General features: G+C 38.8%; 2 protein-coding genes across 3 annotated transcripts; both read right to left on the bottom strand.

Moving 5' to 3' along the window:
* Positions 1–3,241: 3,241 nt before the first annotated feature.
* Positions 3,242–5,562, bottom strand: LOC120025458 (homeobox protein Hox-C11a-like). Of its 2 annotated transcripts, none has more exons than XM_038970019.1 (2): positions 4,856–5,562; positions 3,242–3,590 (listed from the first exon to the last, which is right to left on the bottom strand). In XM_038970019.1, exons 1-2 carry the CDS (start codon positions 5,560–5,562, stop codon positions 3,374–3,376), a joined length of 924 nt encoding a protein of 307 aa, XP_038825947.1. In that variant the 3' UTR covers positions 3,242–3,373. The 2 variants fall into 2 exon arrangements, with proteins under 2 accessions (XP_038825947.1, XP_038825937.1); XM_038970009.1 differs by having other exon boundaries at positions 3,374–3,606; positions 4,860–5,562.
* Positions 5,563–20,016: 14,454 nt separating this feature from the next.
* Positions 20,017–22,188, bottom strand: LOC120025451 (homeobox protein Hox-C12a-like). Its single transcript, XM_038969996.1, has 2 exons — positions 21,412–22,188; positions 20,017–20,305 (listed from the first exon to the last, which is right to left on the bottom strand). The coding sequence occupies exons 1-2, from the start codon at positions 21,998–22,000 to the stop codon at positions 20,067–20,069; spliced, it is 828 nt and encodes a 275-aa protein (XP_038825924.1). The 5' UTR covers positions 22,001–22,188; the 3' UTR covers positions 20,017–20,066.
* Positions 22,189–26,503: the final 4,315 nt, after the last annotated feature.

The following is a 26,503-nucleotide window of genomic DNA, read 5'->3' as shown; positions in this document are numbered from 1 at the left end:
TCGAAGAAGCTATTCATCTTTCTCCTCCCTGTGGTTCTCTTCTCCTTAGAGGACGGCTATAGAGCCTTTTGGGCCTTGTTCCACAATTGTCTATCAAGTGCGGAAGCGTAGCCTCGTGAACATAACAACATTGACATAACACCAAATCAAAGCGCAGGACAGGATTTTGTGGAGCACTGGATTAACATTTATTTGATTGTACCACAGCCAAGACTCCTCCCAGATCAATATTGAGAGGGGTGTCTTGATTACGTTAATATTGTAAGCAGAGACTTGACACCTTTGAGTGACGTTGGACACAACCAGACAGAACACCGAGTACTCCAGATCCCACTGGTTCATAGAGATAGATAGATGACTCATCTTGTATCTGTGCCATTATGGCGTCAGTGACAGCATGGGTAGCGCCATTGAGACCATCTCCATTTTAAAGTAATATACATTTTATTCTTATGCATTGGCTGATTTCTCCCAATTCACAGGAATCCTCACCAACTAACTGGACAACTTTTAAATGGTGGAAGCCCTCAATGGCAATGCCCATGTTAATACGAGTTATATCCATGAAGAGTGCTCTATCCATCTCAATGCACTGATCTCATAGGCACATGCACACAAGAGAAAATGGGGGACAGGCGGGAGTCAAGAAGAGCAAGCAATCTGATGCCGTGAGAGGGGCCCGGATTTGTGAAACTCGGCAGTCCAGGTCCAAGGTCCCTCGGCAGGGTGTGAAAGCAGTAGTGTGAGAGTCTTGATCTCCAACATTGATCCAAAACCCACATCCCTCGGCCAGATTTCGTTTATCTTTCGGTTTCGGTTTCCAAGTGCTTTTCCATTTCAATTACAGATAATTAATTATAATAGTTTGATGACACGGTTAGTCATATGCTCTTCGCCGTAGTGCATCCAATACACACTAACTGTTTTGCTTATTTTGGGTGCACACACGCCTAAAATGAAACAGATATTAAACAATAGAAGAAAACATTTGAAAATTGTTTTCCAAAATTATATAACAATCACAACTGTTAAAAAACACGTTATATGCATCAGTTTTCAAGAGGTCAGTGCTGGGTTCTCTAAACATCCCCTTCTAAACCCCATCCCCCTTTCCCCCGACCTTCTCTCCTTCGCAAACCTCATTGGCTGGCTGTTGGTACCCGCATTTCCGGGAGCAAAGCCACTCTCTGATTCAACTTTATTGCGTCGGGTTAAAGGTGATGGCCTTGACTTCCCGGAAGTTCAAAGACAATATCTCTTTCTTTCTTGCAAGACATCAAAATACACCTAAACACCCCAAGGCCTGCATATCTGTAAATTGGTGGGCATCGGTATGAATTACATTCGATATATGCACAGCTACAGAGTAAAACACATGCCACAGCCGCAGGACATCGATGAGGAGGGCCTATACACCACCACATGGTCAATAAACTTGAGGGTTTTATTCTCGCCAGAAAGCCTCTCAACAGATATCCTAGTTGGGTTCGTTTTGTTATCACGAGAAAAAATGGATAAGGATAAGGATGACGTGAATATTGTGCACTAGGGATGATATCAACATGGAATTTTTGTATGTTTTAGAGTAAAAGGCCATCTATTCGAGTTCCCCATTTACGACGGAAGGTATCTCACTCCACTGGGCAGACGGTGCAATTAAGAGAAAAGTAACTATTTAGTGCCCCTGGTCTTTATGACAGTGTCTAGACTGGACTGGTCTAGTTTTCAAAATGACCATTGGATATTTATTTTAGTGCACATATCAACCTCTCTCTCTCTCTCTCTCTCACTCTTATTGACACATTCACTCACCAACATCAGTAACACCGGCAAACATGCACGCACACGCAAATGTGTTTTCCTTTAGCCTACATAGGTCATACATGGATGAAAACCAATTCAACATTATAGCACCCCTAATTACTTGCAGACTTTTTCGTGAAAACAAGAGCACTGGACAATGAAGATAAATTTAGCGCCCTCATACTCCTGACAAATTGCGCACGAAGTCCGCCTAATTCTTTACTATTTTACAAGCATTGCCAATATTTTAATCTGACATCTTACCCTTAGCCTGTTGATTTGTGGGTAGACATGGATTCTTGATTTGTATCAATTAGCCTAGATACCTAGTTCTGCGATAGAGCCTATACATATTTCCCATTACTCTTCACATGAAATTTCAACGACTTGTCGGGGACATGCATAGGGTTTCACAACTTTTTATAGGCCGTTGTGACCAGTTTAAATAGCCTAGTATACTGTGCTAGTAAGGGCCTACTTAAGAAGTCACGTGGCAGGTAACATTACATTGCTCTTCTACAAGCGTTGAGGACTATAGCCCTACTGATAACTAAAGCCCAAGCATTCTGTATGAATACACAAATAGACTATAACGCATGTTGTTGGTGGTTGATCTTTGAAATACAGACCCAATGGAAATAATAACATAAACACTCTCAAAGAATGGCTTGATTTAAGAATCACTATTCGTTTATTTTTGTTACATTATTTCACTCGATGCATATTTGCGACGTCATCTCTTCATACTGCATAAACTCAAAATCGGCAAGCAAACGGCAAGCAATTAACAAAAAGCTCACTATAGAATCAAAGAGCTTGTAAGCCATAGAGCTTTTAAGTTATTTTTTTGAAATCTTTCAAAGATAGTAATTAGTTTAAGGGATAAAATTTGATAAACAAATGAAATTCATATATACAGTCAGTCATATTGTATAGTCTCTTAAAGGACATTATTCATTTGGGACCAATGATTCGTGTCCAAGTTCTTGGTTGCGGCAAAACATGTGTCTGTATCTGCAAGGTACCTATGAAGAATCTGTGCGGCTGTCCTCAAGTCGTTCAGTTTGTAGCGAAGTCATTTCACAAAGAAAGGATAATGATGAAATGCAGAGGTAAAAGAGAGAAATGTCACTGGAAAGACAGCATTTCACAAGTGAATCGAAATAGGCTATATAATCAAACAAAATAAAAAATACTGAGAACTGTCGTACTTGCGATTAGAATGTTTCACATATTTGGCTTAATGTGGCAAACGTGTGAATACAAAATCTTTAATTGGAAAAAATGTTGTACAGAAAAAATAATATTTTACCTTCATTTCTCTGCTATTGTCAGAGATACTTTTCTCTGAGGTCTTGCATTTTGCTGGTTCTTGTTATTGGTTCAACAAAACAAGGAAACATTAAAAAAATAATAATAATTGCTTTTCTTTCTTTTCAGTCCCAGCGTTTCCATGACCTAACACTTGTTTTTAGCTGAAGTCGACTCTGGCTTTGTCCTCCAAAGGCAATTCAGTTTTAGAGGTGATAATATGAATGATTATTTCTCACCAAAGCTATCAGTTTAGAGTTCACAATAAGGGGTTGCCAGAAAAATACTGCAGGCGATCTCGGCTTAATTTCTTTTCTTTCATTCGGCGGTTCTGGAACCAGATTTTGACTTGACGGTCAGTGAGGTTTAGCATTCTGGAGAGCTGCAGCCGTTTCTCCTTGTTGATATAAACATTAAAGAAGAACTCTCTTTCCAGTTCTCGAATCTGGAACTTCGTGTAAGGACACCTCTTCTTCCTCGTGCGTGGTGTACCTTAGAGCAATATAAAACAAATAAGCAGAAGAATGTAAGGTCAAATGTATCCAACATGTACACTTTAAGCATTTAGAGACTCGTTGAATCTTGTGGGGATTCAAAACGTAGGTTTGTTAAGTTTTATAAAATGTAAGTTTGCTAAACATGTACCCTTAAGTTTGCGCATACATTTTATTTCTCTGTATCCTTAAATACATCCCCCCAGTGCCATCCCCTTGTGACATGGAGAACTTATGATGCAAAACTATAATCAGCCTTCTCCTCTATAAAATCTCTTACTAGTTTTCTAACGCTATTCACACGACATTGCACTTTTATCCCCTCTCAATACACTGCCAAAATGGCAATATATGACTATCAAGGAAGATATTTACTTTCATATTGCGATCATCTATGGCAAATTAACACTGGATAGCTAGATAGGATAACCAATAGGTGGCATATTATTAAAGGCTAGAGACAAATTCTTCCACATGACACTATGCGGGCGCTTTGGCCTGCGAAGTGGGAACCACCGTTTCATTAGTCTACGAATAAATATGAGATAATTATATCTATTTTGACCAATTTACCGATGCTCATTGGTTTATCACATGGACTATGACGAAGCAGAACGAGTTTGTTGCTGATATACAGAATATCTCAACGCTTGAAATATTTAAATCACTGCTTAGTCTACAAACTGGAAATACTAGGATAGCCTTTTCGAGAAGAGCATGGATCCCAAAGAAACCCAAACATTATTATTATCACAACCGATATTTTCTGGACAATTCTACATAAATATTTACATAAAATCTCGATAAAACCGTTAACATCTGCTGTTATGGCGTAAAGCAACACGTCGACAGAAGCAACACAATATAATGTTTTACTTTAATAGGAGGCTGCTGAGAAGGGAAACATCACAGGACGCCCAAAAGCAGTGTTCTGCCCAATTGCTTTTTACCCTCGACAGCCTGGCGAAACATGCCTTAAAAAGCCCAGCGCAAGTTCATGATCAAAGTTAGCATTTGTCACAATAGCGCGCTCTTAAAATTTCACAGACTCTGGGATAGCTGCTGCCTGTGTGTAACGTATCGTTTTTTGAAAGCGCTTTCCCATCGTAAAAATTATTCTTGCTGGAAGAAAGAGCTTTGTAGGTTATAATAAAATCCTTTGAATGCTTATAAAACTCCACATAAAATCTGACCGACAAAACACAGGGCTAGTCCCTTAACCTTTTCCCCATTTACAGCTTCGGTACCTACTCGAGTGGCTGGTTTTGCTGGCGCTGTCGTCTTTCGTGCCCGATGAAGAGGCACAAGAACCCGAATTAGTGTTTTCCTCTTCATCTTCTGGGTCTTTCTCCGGGTCGGCGGCGCTGTGGTGGGCGGCAGGCGGTTGGGACGCTGAATCCAGTTTACTGGAGTCGCCCTTCTCTGCACAGTTCTCTTGCGAGCTGTTATCCGCCCCGCTGTGTGTGCTTTCGAAAAAGCGGTCAAAGCCCTGCGGAAGAACGTTGTTTTTCCCTACACCCGAGTAAAAGCCCGTGGAAGGGTGGTTGGAGCTTGGGTGGTGGTGGTGGTGATGGTGATGGCTGTAGACACTTTCGTTTTTCATCAGCATTTCTGTCATGGTGGACGATGGCGGAAGGCAGTCCCTATGTACCAGTTCCTCCCCTGAGTAGCAGGACGCATAGTTTCCTCTATGGTGCCACTTACTTGAAGGCTCCAAACTGTAAGAAACGTCCCGAACCGGTTGCACTTGGGAGAGGTTCGTGGAGTAAGGGTAGGTGATTTGCCGAGAAGGGGCCTGTGGCAGGAAGGAAGAGACGGCAGAAAATTCGGGGACATAATAGGTGCAGCTGGGGAGGTAAAGGTTGGACCCACAGCTTGCTCTGTCGCCGAACTCAGAAGTCCTGTCTTTTCGCGTCTGTGAGCAGAAGTTTCCCAGATTAACCGAGTTAAACATCGTTCTTCCCGTTCTCGTGCACTATAGATAGATTTTTTGGATTGAACTGCAGAAGGAGAAAATTTGGGAAGGCGAGATGACGCGCTATCCATCTAAGTCACCCCAAGACACGTGATCGAAAGTAGATATTGTCATATATCAATTTGGAACACTTACATGCGTAGGAGTGGTTCACTTTGGTAAGATATAGGAGGTTCAAACGATTGGTTTTCCAACACCGCATGAGCATTATGAAAATCTATATCAGGTATCTTAGCCTATAACTATACGTTATACGTAGCCTATAACTATGTAATCAAAATATGAATACCTTATAGCACATGCGCAATGCAATATAGCATATAACCCTGACAGGTATGCTAAGGGTTTTTAATGATAATAATAATAATTAATATTATTATTATTGTTGTTATTATTATTATTATTATTAGTAGTAGTAGTATTGGGCCATGCAAATGTAGGCTACTAAAGCCTATATCTTGATAGTTACTAGGCTACTACTAGTAGCCTATAAAAATTATTTTGCAAACCTTCACAAAATTTCGACCATATGAGTGTGCAGTGTTTGAGATTTTCACCCCTTTCCCCAATGTATTTTCCTAGCAATGAAAAGCCTCTTTTAATCCATTATCCTAAAAACCCTTGAGGTGCATATTGAACATATTCTATAAACTCTTGAATTATTACAAATACGTTATAATAAGACATACAATTTATTCCAGTCTTCTTTAGTGAATGAAAATGCATGAAGGCCCAATTTACATATAATACTTTCACGAGGAACTAAACCATCGGACTATATGATCATGAACATTTGAACTATCTTTGATTTCCTGAAATCTCAGGTTATAAGTTATGAATTGCAAGTAAACCTGTTGTAATAACTGGTATAAAGATCTCGTTAAGGGACCCAATTTTAACGCAGTTCATTGCTCTATCCCCAGCACCAAGATCACTTAAAGAAAGAAAATAATATAATTTTTTTTTTTTACATATATGGCTGCAACACAGCCCAGTGTTTGGCGACGTGGAAACTAGGAAGTCAGAGAGAAAAAACACAGTTTTCGATTTTATAACCTGTGTGTGTGTGTGTGTGTGTGTGTGTGTGTGTGTGTGTGTGTGTGTGTGTGTGTGTGCGTGTGCCCCCATGCTTTGCCCTGCATGATTATGTTTAGACATTAGCCCGGTTTCACATATATTTTCTTCCCTGCATTTTTGCATCAACGAGAATCCGCGATGACCATTCCATAATACCAAGACATAAGACATGCCAGTGCTACCAAAACCAAATGGTTTCATTGAATTTTCCGAAAGGAAAAGGGCCAAGTGTACAAAACATATATTTCAGAGTTATGCTGTGGACTAATAAATAGTGCATAGTTTGAGATTCATGCAGGAGCATGTTCACGATCTCGGTCCATTCCATTGGAATTCAAATAATTTCGTGTTTTGAAATTATATTAATTGTAATCGGACAATTGACCAAGACCTTGGTCCTACTCCCCTAGACTTGACTGGGCCAAATAGTTGAGGTCTGCATCACTTTCTAAAGGTGGTGGCTGTTTTTTGGGGGGACAGTTTGTTCAAAAGCCCAACTTTCAACAGAATAATGGTCGAGGCACAAGACGCCTGCAATCAAGTACAAAGAAACCAGACAGCTTTCCAGACACAGCACTTGAATTTGACCACCAAAATCCTGTAAGCAACCACCATAAAAGGCCGAATAGCTGCAGTAAACAGACTTTTCTTCACCTCTTTGGCTACTAGGCTTTTGTTAAAAGGAGCGAAGTTTACATAGAATTGTGCCATTTTAATTCCTTACATTTAGACCACTAACACAACATGTGGCATATCCGAAACAGACATTTACAAGAAGACTACATCATTGTGTTTACTGTGTTAAATATATCATAGGCTCCATGCATGCCATTCCAAAGCTGTTGAACTTCAAGAAAAGAAAGGTGAGGTGTGCACACTAGAATTTAATTGAGTGTAATGTTAGTCATAGTGTTAACTTTTAAAGATTTCTGTATATCTCTTGTCAAATTCAGCAAAAGATTAGATTGAATGTCGGCACACAAACTGCACCCGGAGAGCAGTAGAACTAATAAACAAATAGCCTGCCATAAAAACGGTATCCTCTTCCTGGGACCGTCGGCCGTGTATGACCATTAAATGCTCTCTTCCATGCTGCAGGGATGCCAAGTGCACTATTCCGTGTTCATTTGAACATACTGGCTATGTACGGTTTCTTTAAGGCACAATACAGATCCTTTCTATAGTCGCTTACATGTAGCCTATAGCATCTGAATGTGAGTGATATTGCTTTCATGAAGGCTGACAGAATGTAACGATTGCGTCTGCATGCACTTGAAGAGCTATGGCTAGGTTGGCGCAAGACTGCTCGCAATAGGACCCTGCACATAAAACAATCTAGGTATTAGTTCGATTTGAAAATAGATTTTTGTCCTATACAGTTCTGCTGAGTTTGGTTTTTCCTAAGACTGTGCATCTATCTCCGACGGTTTAATATTGTGCATAGCAAATATAATATTGATGCGGGTAGCCTAATATCCCCAAAAGTGCCAATGGTCTCTTGGGTCTTGAGACTTGAATGAAAGCGGTGTTGTAAATATTTGCCATTCTCTGCTTGAAAACACCACTGTTCGGGAGAAGACTTTACGACATGTGTTTGACTGCGGAATCCTGGCAACGCCTCGCCACCACTTATAGTAATCCAACAAGACTACTGACCTATTTTTAATCCAAAGAGAAATCATGAAAATGGAGACCAAACGGAGACCTGGATAGGCAATATTTTCTCTCAAGACAGTGGTCAAGTTAGCTCCGTGAATGTCTATACCCACAAAAAATCGAGCAGAAACAATCGCTCAATGTGGCAAGCTTGTGACATAATATTATTGTCCCCTCATGGCCCAGATCATTTTAATTGGATGTAAGCCAACCTATTAAATCCGGTTGTATGAGCTGTGAACAGTTTCAAGCATCGACAAAAAAAGGCCATGGTTACACCGAGGTCCTGGCTGCAGCAACGAGCCGCAGCAACTGAGAATGGCAAGCAGGTTTTAACACATATGCCCTTAGGTGAAAATATCAGGAGTTCATTGTGCAGTAAGCACCCAACCGTGCGTCTTTCATTGTGCAACTTTTGTTTTGCAAACCACTAAAGCGGAAAAGTGGATTTATCAATAGTCTAATTAAAATACAAGGACTGCAGGTGAGTTAGGTATAGGCTATAACATACTTTTTGGTAAGTCAGTTTCAGGATATAGCATTTTGAAAGGTTGAATGTTACATTAAGCTACTATTCATTAGAAATATATTACTTCTAAATAGGCTAACAAATAGCATGTGCTAGCCTATTTATTGTGGAAATTAGCCATACTATAGACGATACTGTAACTTGCCTATACAATATAGCTTAAAACAATAATAAACCATGAATAAAACACTTAACGATAAAGTTCGTAACGTTAAATGTGTTGATTTTGCCGTCTTGTTTTGAGGATAATTTGTGGCGAGGGTAGCCTACCTCATGGATATAACAAACCCAAACGTGCTATGAAAAAATATTTTGGAGGGTTAGCTGAGGTGTGGTCTAGCCCATGGAGAGAGTCAGCGTTGACAGAACACGCTCCTCGAACAAGCTATATTTGCTTTATGCTTATGTGTGGGAAATGAAAACCAAAACTGCAACAGCATACATTCCACAAACAATTTTGAGGGCATTTAAAATGCTTATCCCATATAGTCAAGTTTTTTTCATTTCTTGTTTAATCATGGCTGCCATCTGTCACTTACAATAGGGCCTAATATAGCCTACAAACCCAGTGATGTGGTTGGATTGCGCGTGTTGAGGGCAATTTTCTCCACGTGTGTGGTAGAGTCATGTGTAGGCATATAGAGTCGAATTTATAGTGTCATTTCACTTAGTGCACGTTTGCATTATATGAAGAAGAAAAAATATTACAGGCTACAAATTTACCGATGCATTTGCGAGATTTGTCTGTCATTTGTGGGGTGAATCTGCACGACTCGCGTGGACAGCCCACTGGACTATCATCTTTATTATGAAAAATAGTAAATAGGCAAAAAATTAAGAAAAACATAAAGAACATTTTCTGCACAGTAATCGGTTTCCAGGTGCTGACAGGAACAGCTAGTATCCACGAACATTGAAAACGTTATAACTAAACTCAAGGCCGGTCGCCTTTCTTTTCGAGTGTGGGATTTGTACACTTGTTATTAAAAAGAAAATTGGAAGCTGGTTTATAGTCGTTACCAAATACTAATTTGGATCCCAAACATGCAAAAAAAGCAACAACAAGTTAATATTACCAAGCTGTGGTTCATTTCGTTACCTGTCTGAAATAGGATGCATACAAACTGATGAAAACATTTTGAGTAGGCACATCTTATTTCGTTAAAAAAGACACATCAGAACATTACAAATACTTGGATAAAGTGGGTCCATTGAGTGATAACAGTGTTCGAGGAAGCTATGATATAGGCCTATCAAATGTTGACGATTATAAAACCAATCCATATCTGTAAACTGATAGATTATCAAAATAACATTAATTGGAGCAGGAATAAACCGAATTTGGGAAATATGTTCAATTCTAATATAGCCTATATTTGGAAATTGTTAGTATTTGGAAAGGGTTAAACATTCATTCAAGTGTCTCGATTTCATTTGCACATCCATGTACGGGAATAAACGCAACATGTCTGTGCGATAATGAGAATGAATCAACTCGTCAAAAACTCTAATCGTAGCTAGTTCTACATTATTTCATCAACAAATCATCAACGTGATAAGGTCGCATCAAAGTTGAAAACTAATTAGGGGATGAAAAATTAACCGACTAGCACAATACACTTGTTGCCTTGTTTCAAAACAAAATACAACCAGGCAGGTCACCCATGATACAAGTCAGTATTAATGTCAATCCATGTCGGAGGACGTCGGGAGATGACGTGGAAACCGGCCAATAGAGGCAACAGTGAGCGCTGTTACCTTCAAGTAGCCTTTTGTTTTGCTAGGGCTTCGTGGATGGTTAAAGGTTGCATGTTCGAATCCAGAGATCCATCCATGTTCGAATTGTTTTAAGCCTATCCCAAACCTTAACCCTTACCGTAACCGTTCAGAGTTAATGCCTAACATTACGAATTTTGAGTTCATGCCTAAACTTATCCTTGGAATAATACAGAGAAGTAATCACACTTTGAAATGTTACATTTGGAACAACTTCGAAATGTGATTTTTGAGAAACGTGGATGAAGGTCTGACGTAAGACTATGAGAGCTTAGGCCAGGCCATACAATGACATGCAGTTTAGGCCAGGCCATACAATGACATGCAGTTTAGGCCAGGCCATACAATGACACAACAAACACATATTGATCAAATTGGATATTAAACTGACATCCAGTGGAAAGCACAGTGCATCAAAACAACAAACTAGATAGCCACCTAATATAAAAGTACTATATACTTGTATATTATACAGCACTATACTACGACTGAACAAAAAACAACAATTCGTAAATGAGCCAAAAATTATAAACTGGTATAGACTACATGTGCCATGTGCCCTGGAGCTCTCAAACGCAATATGAGCATACAAGTAAGTGATGGTTACACCAACTCAGGTAATTAGTTGAGATTCAACTGGAAATTGTCAAATATTAGGGCTATGATGCCTCAGTTGGTTGGAACAGGGTATCTGCAACACCAGGATTGTGTAAACTATATTTGATTCCCGCATTGGAAACATACGAATGGATATACAGTACGTGGACCGTACATCGCTTTGGACAAATGCATATACATCAGCCTACCATATTATATTTTGAATGATGGTTTCCATAAAATAATTGAATTTACTGAACTGCCTGAGTGGAAATGGAATTGACCCCAAATCGTGTTTATTTTTTGGTCCAATATTTGATGACAGACGTCATGTAACCTTACGAATTGAGAATTATTCGTCATATATTTGTGTGGTGTTCATATGATATATAATAAGCCATGTGGTCATGTGGTCGATATCCCACGATCAACAATGTCTCCATTTTGCATGCGCATATCCTCAAATCAACTGATAGAATATCAACCAGTTTCAGTGGGTACCAATGCATGACTCCGGATGACCACAAGTAGGCCTTCGCGGTAATTCAGGTGATCCATTATTTACTTGGATAGGGTTTATAAAATCACCTGCTACTATTATGAAAATAATCAACGTGTGAATTTCTTCATTAAAAAAATGGCAAATTTGCTTTGCTCAGATTATGCCTACTACTAGGCTAGTGCATCTACAATCGTAGGCTATTCTATCCTCTAAACGGGGATAAAATTGCTTATAGCCTAGGTCAAAAATCACGACATGTCCAAAATACCCAATGTACTTTAGCTGATCTGAGACGTTTGGCATTTGACTATCTGAGATCAGACAAAAAACGCAGTAAACTTTTTTCTTAAGTATCTGAAAGGTAAAGTAGATTTATGAGAAAGGAAATAGAATCTGTATTTTCTTACCAAATATCCGTCTTTGTTTCCTACAGGATTCGGTAGCGCATTGGGCCCCTAATTAAGCCTCTCTCTTTATGACGTTTAATTTCCTCTCCAACTCTACACACTGCTGCCTTCAGATCTAGCGGAGACTGCCGCTTTTGAAGTTGGCATCCCGATCACTTTGGATATATGACATCTTCTATTCTTATTGAGAAACAATTTATTCTCTCAAAAACGCGCCCTGGAACCTTTCCTCTCCTGTCCCTCTCTATCCACCTAAGTTGTAAGTCTTACTTTATACTCAACGAGAAATGTATTATAAAATACAACCACCAAACGACTTATAGAAGCAGTTTCCCCCCTCTTTTTTAACCGGTCATTCTTGCCCTTTTCCCAAAACATTGACGATGGACAATGGAGCCCCATATAAGGAGCTTACTAACTTGACCTTCAATTTGTCGGGGGGTTTCCGCCCACATAGACCGCAGGAAAAACATGGACAATGTGCCGCACCGTCCGCAAGCGCAGCTGTGTGGAAATCTTTAACATCAAAACATTGCACAGCCATTTGTATGGCGCACTCATGTGGAAAGTTAAAAAAGTTTCTCAGATTTACGCCTCTGAATTCGTTTTTGGCATGTAGTGGGTGGATATAGGCCTATAGCCTAATGGCAAATATGACGAAGGATTATGTCGCAAAGCCAAGCCATGAGCCCCACAAGCACACGGAACAACCCACAGTAACTGTATTTGGTAAATAGGCTGCTAATAAAATGAAAATAAGATTCCACATCAAGTGACAGTAGTTACTCAAAAAAACTTAGGTGATGGGTTTTAGTTCATCAAGACATTATGGAGATTAACTATAGGCGATTTAATAGCAGGTCTACTTTGAATCTAAGAATAGACATAAGGTGTGCGTAAAACCTATCTGATAAACGTGCGTAAAAGTCAAAATTCTCAGCGTGCATAAAGGTCGATATTCTGAGGAGATGCACATGATATGGGATGTCTAAACAGCAATACCGCAAAAAGAATAGAGAAAGGGCGTGCGCAAAACCTACTTTAAATCTGAACATATCAAACATACCAACATAGACATAGGCTATTTAATAATAATAACAACATACCTACTTTGAATTTAGGAATAGAGAAATGGTGCTCGTTACACATAGGCCTTTCAGATAAGCGTGCAATATAGTAAAAACATGGACAAAATGTGTGTATAAAACCTTTTTTTATCTAAACATATCAACACAGCCATATGTCACAACATCATCACCTTAAAAGTAGCTTACATTGTTTTATATAGTTGAATCTATGCCGTACCAATGCGCGGTTGGCCTTACTGAAATGAATGCACGGTGGTTTAGGCGTAGGCCTTATATTGGACGAAAAATCTTTGGAAGATTCTAAGCAAAATCTGAATGAAAACTACCTAAAAGAACTAGGATGTCAAAAAAAAGCACGCAAATTAAATGAAAACAATTTATAAAGAATAGGTCCAATCTTAATTTGGCATAAGCAACCTTTTAGTTTTACTATGCTCCCATATTATATTGGGGTGTAGACATTCACATGCCTATTCTAATTCAGTTGTTTTTTGCATTTTATCTGTGAAAATACAAATAAAAACAGTTAAGAAATAGGTCTAGGCCACCTCAGAAAATTTGAAAATGTAAATTCCTTCCATTGTTTGTTTTCATTGTGTTTAAGCACTTTTTCATCTTCATTGCAAAATGACAACGCTCATATGGGTGATGAAACAAAAACCGCAAAAAATGCTTGCTTCAGTTCATTTGTTGTCACTGCAAAAGGTGGGATAACACCTGCGTGTGAGGTTTGGACATGTGTAATCCAATATTATGTCAGATTCGTGGTTCAGATATCACTGTCTGATATATTGTTCACAAAGCCACATTTGGAGATCCATTGGTTGCTCGAAAGAGAGTTGTGTTTCCGTGTCTGTAAATAAGCAGCACATGCTCCAAATATGACCTCGACACTGAGTTACCGACTTTAGTGGTGAAAATCTGAAGACTTTAGCTATGTAGGCTAGGCTACAACTTCATGGTTTGACACAGACACTCGTTAAATATTGATATGACAACAAAAGACACAGTGAATTCGCCAGGCTAAATCGTGACCTATCATCTTTCTCTTCATTTTATTTTTTTACATGCACGCACTCTCTCTCTCTCTATCTCTCTCTCACACACACACTCAGACACAAACAAACAATGGTGTCTGAACTTGGCAAATGGCTTTGGAAGTGAAAAGCAAATGGTGGGAGATGCGTAAGAATGAAGGCAACTTCCTCTTTAAAAATACCACGTATCCATAAATGTACATTATTTCAAGCAATATAAATCACATGGACCTATAATCAGTCCTTGTGTTTCATAAAAATGTAAAGATTAGGCTATTTCTCTTTAATAAAACTATTGTGTTTCATTAGCAACTAAAATGTTTGTATAGGCTACTGAATATAGCAAACATTATTGGCATAAACATTGTATTTACTCTTACTTGTACTGTTTGTATTATGTCGGGTATTTTTTATTTTCTCAAATACTTTTTATTAGCATATAGCATGGATAACGACTACACACAACCCGTCGAACAATATTTTCATAAATAGCCTATTAAACAGTCGGTATTATCGGTTGGGAAATTATACTACAGCAACGTTAACAGCAACAACAAAAAAACTAAACGCACTTTATTCAAATTAACGTAGCCTATGCCATTTGCAGTTTCATTTTTTTCATTTTTTCATTTAACCTTTATTTAACTAGGCAAGTCAGATAAGAACAAATTCTTATTTACAATGACGGCCTTTCATCCTGAAATGTCATACGTTTGATAATTCTAATGACTAGTTAGTGATCAGGCCAATACTGAAGCACGCAAATGTTAAGTCTCTATTTTTTCAATCAAGATGCTGAATTAACAGAATAACACTTTTAGGCAAACCCATGAATATTTTTGCTTAAAGCACAGTTCAAAAAGCCTAACAGAAAATCCTGTTTTACGCACAAACCTTACGCGTAAAAACGGACATGGTTGATATTCGCTTCTTGTAGATCTAGGCTATCTATGTATTTTCTCTTGTTAATTTGTCCATCCCTAGACCATGGTCTATTTAATATGTTAGGCTTACATTTCACCCAATCAGTCAATTCTAACATTAACGTGGAAAATATAAGAAATAAGCTTGGAATAGACTGAATTTCCTAACTACAAGATTAAAGTGACATTTTTTCCATAAACGGTCACAAAAGATATCACACAAATCAGTTAAAATCATCCGAAACTATGGGAAAAAACAGTGATGCAGTTCTCACTCATGTCATAGTTAATAAGAAGAATATCCTGAGGATGCATAGAAGGAAATGACATGCACTTGGTGTCTCTCTTGTTCTTTGTCGCTGTGTGTGTGTGTGTGTGTGTGTGTGTGTGTGTGTGTGTGTGTGTGTGTGTGTGTGTGTGTGTGTGTGTGTGTGTGTGTGTGTGTGTGTGTGTGTGTGTGTGTGTGTGTGTGTGTGTGTGTGTGATTTTGAGTAGAAGATTATGCACGACGTTTTTAAAGACTCTTGGGTTTCTCTGTCCTATTTGTTGTAAATATATCTCATGATAGTTCAGAACAGTAGGCTCAACTCAAAAACTGATTGACTATTCGTTTTAGGACAGTGGATACGCAGACGGAACCTATAAACACAACAGAAAAGTTCACAAATAGTTTCTTCAGACCAATTTGCGGAATAGGTCCTTTAGCATGTGACGCAATTGTACGGAGCGCAGAGACACACAGAGTAGGCTATTTATTATTCCCTTTCTCCTTAGGCCGTCTCCCTCCTCAGAGGGAGGCTTTGGTCCCACATTCAAGGTCTGCATCAACGCCGTACACAGCTCTGACCTTTGATCCCCACAGACAAGTCACCATAAAAGAGCCTGGAGACCGTCTCAAAGTCAAAACTATCTGTTGGTTATCCAATATGATATATGTCATACATTTACATCTGCATTTTCTATACATGATACATTTAGCAGCTCCACTTGGACGTAGAAGGTGCAAAAAGGAGGTTAATACAAACTCATTTGATGGAAATGTGAAAAAAACGCATTCAGTGTTTTATATAGCAATATGTTATAGTATTTCTGCATTTATAATGAGATTAAGATATTGGTACTTGAATACTTGAGGAATTGTAACCCTGAGAATAAATCTAAATCCCACACGACTTGTTTGACAGCAGGGACAGGAGAATAGACCGTGCAGTCACACCTAGCTCTGAATAAAGAGTAATTCCTGCCATTTCTACCACTTGTACGCCCTGCTAAACATGCATGGCTAAAACTAGTGCATTTGACCTTGACGTGACAGATAGGCTTGTGTTCGGTCAGAGCTAGCGCTATAGCCTACCGAATTGTTTTGGAAGGTCGATGCAGCCTATTTCCCGTTTCTTTTTTAGAGACATCAAAATATGTAGGTTCGATTGAAGAACCGCTCACCATGATATCAAAACATATAACTACATCTCAAAAAGGCTTTTAAATAAATAAGTTTGTATAACGCAAATATGGTCAAAACCTTCGGGAAATGTTTATATTCAATTAGTTGCCAAATTAATATATACCATAAAGCCTATTGATGGCCTTTCGCCTACTCGATGAGCTGACCTGGGAAGAATTGTAAGCATATATTACTAAAGTCAAAGAGGTTGAAATAAATACTAGAATATACTTTTTGCTAAACCCAATGTCAAGGTGAATATATCTGTGATCAGAGGTAAGCCTATGTGTGAATGTGGAAATCTGAATGCATTTCCATAAATAAAGCTGTTCAGTGCAAGAAATCCAGTTGCGTAAAAGCGTGATAATTCTGAACACAAAGTGATGGATGCTTTTGATGTTTCTGGCCTCCGGAACTGTAACAGCTCCATTCAATGGGTTTAAACCTATAACCACCGCGCTGAGAAACCAATGTTTTCACAACGTAAAGTTCCTATCATAAAAGTCTATGTATTTAGCAACGTGTATACACACGTGGTTGGAGTTAAATTAGGCCTACAGATTAAAGAGCAAAGCAAAACAAAGACTGAAGCATCCCTCCTAAACATATCGTCATATTGTAGTTTCTGATCATCGGCCCATATCACTGAACCATATTGTTATGTGGTGGTGCAAGCAGCGGGAAAAGTGTTTCATTGCTAATATATTATTTTATTGCGTCCTCTTCGCAACCTTGTAAAACCATAGCTTGCTGTGGCCAACTTGACCAAAAAAGGAACTATAACTGGATTTATTGCTAGCATTTCTTGTACCACTATACCTTATAAAATGATTTGCTTGAAATGTGAGGCTGAGAATCAAAAAGGTACCAGGCTACTTCTGTGAGTTTGCCTCGGGTATCTAAGTTGAATTCTTCTGCATGATTTTGTTGGTTGTGAGGATTAACAGAACGGCGTGTGCTCTAGGCCTATATGCGCTCTACAGTTAGACCTACATGCACACCACAACGTCTACAACCCCTCCACTACTTGTTGCCATATTGATGTTACTCATAACTCCAACTAAATAATACCAATGAGTATAATTACACCAACAATATGATAATGATATAAAAGTTAACATATTTTAATAGACATAATAAACCTTACACATATGAAACATTCATGTAATTCATATTGGTATAGGCACATTTATTCTATAAACTGGATATAGATGTTACATAACACAGACAAAACGAAAATCTATCATATTGCTCATTCTAAAATGCAGTTATTGTAAACATTCTTATTTTACAATATAGCATACGTGAGTTGGTTTCATTGAGACAAAAGGGGAACGTATTGAATAACACTGGAGAGATGAGAGGAAAACAGAGCAGCGCAAGCCATTCAGGACATTTACATTTTCATCAACAAAATTCCTAGGGGAGAATTTATTCCGAATTATTTACAAACACGGTCACGTTGACAATAATACAGCTACTGACTATAGGTACTACTTTTGATAACATTAAAATCTACTTATAGCTTTCATTATGAAAATTATTATAACGATAATAAAAAATATATAACAGACAACAAGCAATAATCATCAATGCATAGAAGGTAAGTGAGTTTCAGTATTTGGTGTTGGAACGGATGAGCCCAAATAAAATTGAATGAATCCTGTTGACTACTTTCTAGGCCTTTTTCACATGTCACAATGGATATGCTATACAAGCCTTGAGGAATTTGGCCTACTTCTCAAAACATGTATTAGCCTTTTTTGTATTAACTATCAATACAATAGAGTAAAACTGATTGCAATTCCCAGATTCATTGCTCTCATTCCTGCCCTTGTAGGGCTAGGGGACGCACTTAAATCAGAACACGTTCACCTACTCCATGATAACTGCTCAGTTATTTATACAGGTTTAAAGAGGGATCCGAGTGTTTACGAAAAAAGATATTGGTCTACATAAGCCCCCAATTATTATTGCAGTAAACAGATCGCAGTCCATAAATAGTCATGACGGTACATAGGCTATTACTTTGCACCCAAGCGACAAGAGAATCCGCGGATCATTCCGCACAGAAATAGCAGCATGTACCCTTGCTCACCCCTCCCCAAAACAAACTCAAATAGCTTATCGTAGTCCCCCCACTAGCCTTTAAGACTGCAACTCGGAAACTTTGTGTGTGTGTGTGTGTTTTAGCGGGATGAGAAATGTAATAGCAGATAATCGACTTTTGTAAATCAAAGTGTTGTAATTTACAAACAATATCGAAATGCACTCATGAAAACGGCTCTAGAATGGATGGCTCTGACAGACGCAGTAGGCTGTATGGCCAGTTGTTGTCCTTGACCGTGGCCATGCACGTTTCCTAGAGCACATGATTGACTGAAAATGAATAACTTAGGCTTTTAATTGCATGCCCCAAAACCGTCTTAAGATCCACTGAGATAAAAAAATATTTTAAAAATGGCTGAATATGCCAAAGCCCAAGTTCAACCTTTCATGAACGTTGTAACACTTGTTTTAGGAGTTCTGGGGTCGACCATGTCATGACTTATTTAATACTGGTGAAATGTAGATTGGATGTAAACCATTATGGGCCATAGTCATATTGATGCACCGTGCCTACATAGACGTAGCTAAGTGAACTCAAACTTATGAAACATAATTTGGGTCAGTTCAATCTTAATTCCACTCATGAGACTAAAAAGGTTTATAAATACATGCTATGCATTCGCAAATTTGATTGACGTACTCTTTAATATTGAATAACTATTAGTATGGATTCCGTAACTTTCTATTAGCTTCATATTCTCAACAAGCAGGCCTATGCTTATTACTGAAATTGTTCATATCTTAAATCAAATCAATTTGTAAAAATCCGATATATATATACTTTGATTAGTTAAATTTGTTTGAAATGATTGTGAACATGGTAGACAGGACGTTCTGCCGTACCGAATGAGTCACAAGTGTTAGTGCATTGGTAAAAGGATGGGAAACTAAATAGCCAAAGAAATCTTAGAAAAAAGTTACAAATCCCAAATTGTATTTTCCCGAATAATGTTAATTGAAACTTCGTGTTGCTTTAGACTGCACTGTGCCTTTCATTCCTGGGCGCTGACTATTTCGAATGTTCTATATCAAAGAACACATAATATAGGGAAGACTATTAGCCCTTGCACTGTCACTACTTGTATTGATAAACGTTTAATGCGAGTTAAGGTCAGATAAAGATATTATTTGGTCTCTTGATTTGTTTTTTGAGATAGATGTAGTGATAACTCAGATGAGGTCGTTTTGTTTCAGAAAATATCCTTCTTCTAAAGGACGTCAGACGTCATACTGTGCATGCTATATGCCATCGAATTTGATTACACCAAAATAATCAACAGTATGTTTAATTGAGAATACAGCCTGCCTATATTCCTCTTTAAAATATATCTCTCCCTCTTAGAAGAAGGACAAGGCCTGCTCCCTAAGCATCAATCTCTTCTTCTTCATCCGCCGGTTCTGGAACCATATCTTAACCTGTTGGTCGCTGAGGTTCAGGCGGTCAGAGAGCTCCCTTCGCCGCTGTCTGGTGATGAACTCATTGAGCATGAACTCGCCTTCCAGCTCCGCCAGCTGGAGTTTGGAGTAGGGTTTACGTTTCTTTCGGGTTCGGGTGTGCATTGGGTACCACGGGGCGCCTGGAGAGAGGGAGAAGTGGATGGGTGAGCATGGGATGAGGCTCTATAGCAGGGCTCTCCAAACCTGTTCCCGGAGCGCAACTGTCCTGTAGGTTTTCACTCAAACCCTAATCTGGCACACCTGATTCTAATAATTAGCTGCTTCATAAACGGAACCAGGTTAGATACAACTGGGTTTGGAGTGAAAACCTACAGGAGGGTAGCTATATAGCTTAGCATGCATCGCCAAGGTAAGGTAAAAATCCTGCACTGCACCAATGGGTTGGTTCTACAGAGCTGATTACCCGTTTTTCAAAGCACAAACGTATTTTGAACGATTTTGTCACCAATGTAAGCAGTTCTTGACCCAGTCTTAAAGCAGACCAATTACCAACATGTAAATTGTCAGATTAGAATATGGACACAAACAAATTAGCTACATTCTACTAGTAGGTCTACTGTTTATCAATTTAGAAGTTCACTAAAGAATGTGTGGGACGACAGGGGGACAGATCACATCTTTCTTGTAATTTGATTGTGGAGAGACACTAGCTATAATTCACAATACTCTGTGACACACAAGGTTTACAGTGGCAGTTAAGGTCGCCAATCTCTCTCGAGCCTGCAAGCATATAAAATTGCCAAGAGGCATGCAAACGAGAGTTCTTGTGAATAACATTTATTGTTTTGATGTATGATTTTGTTAAAATATTGGTGTAATTATCAACAAACTCTCAAAAAACATGAGTCTGTATTTGCAGACCTTATCCTGAAATTCCATAGGTTGAAGTGGTTCAAAATCGAATACTGTTGTTTCGTTAGTATGATCAAGACATTCTATTATTATTTTTTATTTTTTATCACAAACAATATCTCGTTTTTATGGCGCTGTAAGGGTTTACTGGTGTGTAAAGGCTGAGTGTAAACGGACATATGAACCCTTTCTTGAATGCTTCCCCTAGCGGTGCTCATCCCAACACGCAAGCCTCGTGTCAATTCATTATCCTAATCATTTATATAGACAAATAAAGAAATAAGATTTGAATGAAAAAAACAAGCGTATAACATTCCATTGTTAACATCCAATAAAAGGCAATGCATTGTCGTATATAAATAAATACCCTCACCTCCGCCCGCTGCTGTGCTTGGTGCGTGATTGCCAGGGGATGTCAACGCCTGAGCGATGCCTGTAGAGGCTTTGCTCCCTTCATTGAGCAGCGATGAACTGGAGTCAGATTCTAGGGATTGACAGGATGGCGGATCTTGGGTCAACTGCTCCACGCCATAGTCGTACTTGGAATATGTACCGTTGTTGCCAATCCCGTTGTGCAGTCCATGCTCCGTCGTTATGGAGGAAGAGTCTCCTCTTGCCCTCTCTTCACGTTTGAGGTTTGCGCTTTCAGCGCAAGGTTCCCTGTTGCCGCCGTTGCTGTAAAAACATTTGCCTTCATCTTGCCTGGTGATTTCGCATGCACGGTTGAAAGAGGGGTTAATGGACATGGCACTGCTAAAGTAGGGTTGAGGATATCCATTGCACGGCTCCGACGCGTTCCAAGGAAGGGAGCATACATTGTCCCTTCTTGGGTAGGAGAGAGAGGGTAGACCCGCCAGTTGTCCCCCGGACGCTCTAAAATTGGGGAGGTAAAATGTGTCTCCCGTGTGGATGTTTACCAACGGTCCCACAAACCCGGGATTAAGAAGATTATGCTCGCCCATTTCGGCGGGCCCGGCCAAGAGCTTCTAGTTTATAGTAATCTGACATTTAACATAGTTAAACCGAGCGGCGCGCCTGATTGGTCGAACTAGGGTCACATGTCCCCACCAATTTGCCTTACGGAAGGTACCACCCACTATGTCCATGTCTGACCAAACAAAACATTAGCTTCTGTATTACGGGTTTTATAAGCTTTTTAAAATACTTATAAACATTTAATGCAAAAGGAAATCTGGGTTGTGTTTTCTCCTTATTGCATGTGCTTCAAAATACTATACTCTTTCATTCTTAAGTGATACCCCAATCCATTAATATTACAGGCCATCTTGATCTCAGTCAAGTATTCCCAGAGCTTGCTTTTTCTTTTTAATATGTCATTTAACAGTTACAAGGCAGCTGCAAAAAGGTCTGTAAGTGTTCTATTGTTTCCGACGCACCAAATATCTACAATTGTTGGGTGTGCTTGTCCGACTTTATTTTAGAGCAAATTACAGATGAATCGGAATGTCATATAAAGCTGTGATGCTCCACTTTACGGGCCTGTTTTAAGGAACGACTGATGCCCACAGCCTCACTCCTCTCGTATTTACAGTAACGGGGTCAGTAGGTTGAAACCGTTGGCTCAGTAAAAAACGAGACGATCTGCAGTAAGGTTATTTTAAGAGCGTATATTTCAAATGATACTCGTGCTTCTCTGAGGAATATCCTATTAAACGTTCGTGGCCATTCACTGGGTAGCTCGGTATAAACTCACTATTATTTTAACAAGGTGGTCGAAGGAGCTTAAATGCGCTTCATTAGTCGAAATTAATCACAGTGCATTTTTATTAATTGATTTGCAACTGAGCACCCCTGTCACAATCAAGCTGAGTAAAGTGAGCGATGAAGGGCGGCAGGGAGCCTAGTGGTTAGAGCGTTGGATTAGTAACCGAAAGGTTGCAAGATCGAATCCCCGAGCTGACAAGGTAAAAATCTGTCGATCTGCTCCTGAACAAGGCAGTTAGCCCACTGTTCCTAGGCCGTCATTGAAAATAAGAATTTGTTCTTAACTGAATAAAGATTTATCGAAAATATTATCAGGTATCTAATTATTAGGTATCTGTATGATAGGCCTACTGCGAAAAAAGGGCTCACAGAGGGATGATAACATTTAATGGGTGACTGGCTGGTCCAATAAGGAGTGTTCCATTGTGGAAAGTGTTGCTCTAAATACAACAAGGAAATGGAATAAGACTTGATTTTTGGTTAAGAAACTACTCATTTTAATTATTTACATTCCTCGTGTAATGTTGTTATTCTCGAAATGCCTGACAACCTTCACCGCGTTCTAATCATTGGCCTACTTGCCAAGCGATAGCAATTACGTAAGATGTCAAGAAAACATTGCTTATCATATAATTACTAATGGCTTACCATTGTTAATACAGTGCCATAGTGGGGCTATGTGTGCATAGGACAGAGAGGAGTCGCTATTTTATCAATCAATTAAACCTACCTATACATATCACTTTATATAGAAGCCTTGGCTTCTGCAGCAGCAGCTGCTATGCGACAAAAATGAAATAATAGTGTCTGTAAGGATTCATTTTCATCAAGAAGGATGGAAAGATAGTTATAAATGTGGCATGGTAAATTAGGCCTAACGTAAACTTTGGAGGTTGGCAGTGCATTTGCAAGTGTATTTCACACTACTTGTCTGTGGCCCATTGAAACTTGAAATGGGCTAATACAAGCTACGCATTAGAGCTATGGAAGGAAGGCTACAGAAGCAGTTAACATATAGCTTCAGCATACGTGAAATCCTTCATATTTGGGACATGCGAGTTGAAAAAGCGCCACAGGTCTGGAATAATGAAACTGCATATGAGACATACATGCTGTCATTCCAAGAGCACGCATAGCCTGTTTTAGCTGTCAATCAACGTTGCTTTATACAAATGAGACAAGACAATCGACGAAAACAGAAACAATATCTGATTTCAAGCTAGTGTGTTTTTATTTTTAGGTGTAAATATAGAAATATTTAAACATATAGGCCTAGGTCTACAGTAGGTCTGCAGTAGGTCTACAGTATGTGTATCTCCATAACGTGTTAATAAAATGCCCTAATATGTAGAGCATTTGTGTATTATGTGACACTATCCTAAAATTGGTACTCAGTTAGTTTTAGAGTTGAGAGATTGTTTTAGAGCCCATTGTTTTGAACTGCCATCAGATACAGTATTTTTTTTAAAATCGTGCGTAATAGTCTACCCAAAAGGACCTTTTTTCATAAACAAATGACAGCAAATGCAAATGAATGAAACACATAACATGCATTTCTTAGGCCTGTTTGTGGTCTTGTACTTATTACATGTTTTGTTCTGCTTCACAAAACGAATATGGATAAAAAACAAAATTGCCGTTGATTTTCCATGATCAATAGCCTAGCTTTTGGATTAGTTAAGCAGAGTAGGCCTGCCTATATGCTGCACAAGTTCACTAAATGTTGTAGGCATATTATAATCATTATCAGAAAAGAACACTAGTCATCGACCTCCAGTCATCCACGGCTCAGTCATTGCACAGATTAGTGTACTACTAGGATGATATTGACCAAAGTAGCAAGGGGAATCTCATAACAACAGTCTATGATATCTAGGAACACAAACACACAGACCAATACATCTTTGATGTTTATGCTAATGAGCCTATCCATTTCTCAGCGCACACTGTGCTAATCACAAATTATGAGGGTAAAAAACAGTCCGTTTGGCAATCACGGATGTTACCTTGGTGAAACAGAAGAGAGATAACCATGCCCCACAATGACGGCCATTGAAAAAAAGGAATCACTCCAAACCCTGACGTCTCGACAGGAAGTTAAAAAACAACATGATTGTGTATATAGAAGAAACGCAAAATGTAGAAACACCACAGGTATTTTCTATTGAAGACAAGACCCAGGAATCACATTTTAAACACTTTAACATACAATTGTAAAAAGATGCTGAAACTTTCGCGTTTCTCTTCTATCAAGTTCTTTCTTTCCGCTTTTTTAGTGAAGAACGCTATACCAATTGGCGCTTCGGCAGTTCAAGGTCACTGTCTAGTGCATTGATGTCTGCTGGCTCATTGACACAACTGTCTTGGAATCCCTCGCCATGTCCAGACAGGGGCAATAGCGTAAACAAAGAGCGTTTCCTTCCTTTGAGTTCGTTACATGTTGTCAGAGTTACAGCCCCGTTGTGAAACTCATGAATGATTCTTTAAAGTCCCCCAAAAAATCACACTGAAGCCAAATATCAATGTCAACCCTATTAACATTAGGACTATAGCTCATACTTAGATGGTAGCATGGTCATACTTAGATGGTAGAATATAAAAAGTATCACACTTGAGTTTTCTAATTGTTGAGTAGGCTAATTATATTTGACCGATTTTTTAATCTTATTTTTCGTGAGAATAAAATGATAGAATGATTCAGTCTATAGCCTACTCAGTCTATAGCTTACAGGCAAGCCAAGGCCAATCGTAATGTTAAATTGGCAATCTAAAATAAACAAAACTGGTCGAGGAAACACTGGTTCTGGAAAGGAATGTGAAAGAATTCAAGCTAAGAACTGCAACTTAAATTCCTTAATAATGTTTAATGCTGACAGGTTCCAGGGCGCCTTCACAGCACTTGTTTGTATTTGGTTGTTTATTTATTATTTAAACATACTTAATCAACATGGCATCGATAGATTGTGCAATTTAAATGTGCGTTTACACAGATTACAAGGCTATTTTAAATGTAATCCACTTTTGATTAGTCCACAACTCAATAAAAACAGAAAGTCTATCTGATGTTTTTTCCCATAGGCCTGAGTGTTTTTACTTCAGTCAAGTTCAATTGCGTAGCCTAACTACCAATTTACCCAGTAACCAATGGCTTGATCTAAACAAAATGGTAATGTATAATTAATTGTCGTATAAAGATAGCTAAAATAATATAACAAAGTAATATGGCCAAAGAAGCTGGATTAAATAAACAACCCTCAATTATTGAAGAATGCCATATCATCAATTCAGACTATGAAACCTGTATTTTGACGCAAGATTAAAAATGACCACACAATATAGGCTACTTCATGGGCACAAAATATACCTAGCCTACTTCATGGCATCGACATGGAAAACATTAATATAGAATCAATTTCATCCTAACTACTGTCAATACATTATTTGGTAGGCTGCTTTTTATTGCTAACCTAAACCGAATACACACAACGAATACATAGCCTAAATACATCACCTGTGATGTCTTGAATGACTTTTGGAATTCTGTTTTCTATTTGATAGGCTATGGACTATATTGCAATAGTCCGTGTTATTTGTTTGGTAAGGCACAACCGCATAAAATAAACCCACATGCGGTTTTGGCACTGTGATGCAAATCTCCCACCGCATGTGTGTGTGTGTGTGTGTGTCATAAGGGCTGCCGACTACCTGCCAATTTACTAATCCAGAATGAGTTATTACAA

Source organism: Salvelinus namaycush, chromosome 2 (assembly GCF_016432855.1).
Source record: "Salvelinus namaycush isolate Seneca chromosome 2, SaNama_1.0, whole genome shotgun sequence".
Lineage (NCBI taxonomy): Eukaryota > Metazoa > Chordata > Actinopteri > Salmoniformes > Salmonidae > Salvelinus > Salvelinus namaycush.
The sequence above is the reverse complement of the archived record's forward strand: the minus strand, read 5'-3'. Positions and strand labels throughout refer to the sequence as shown.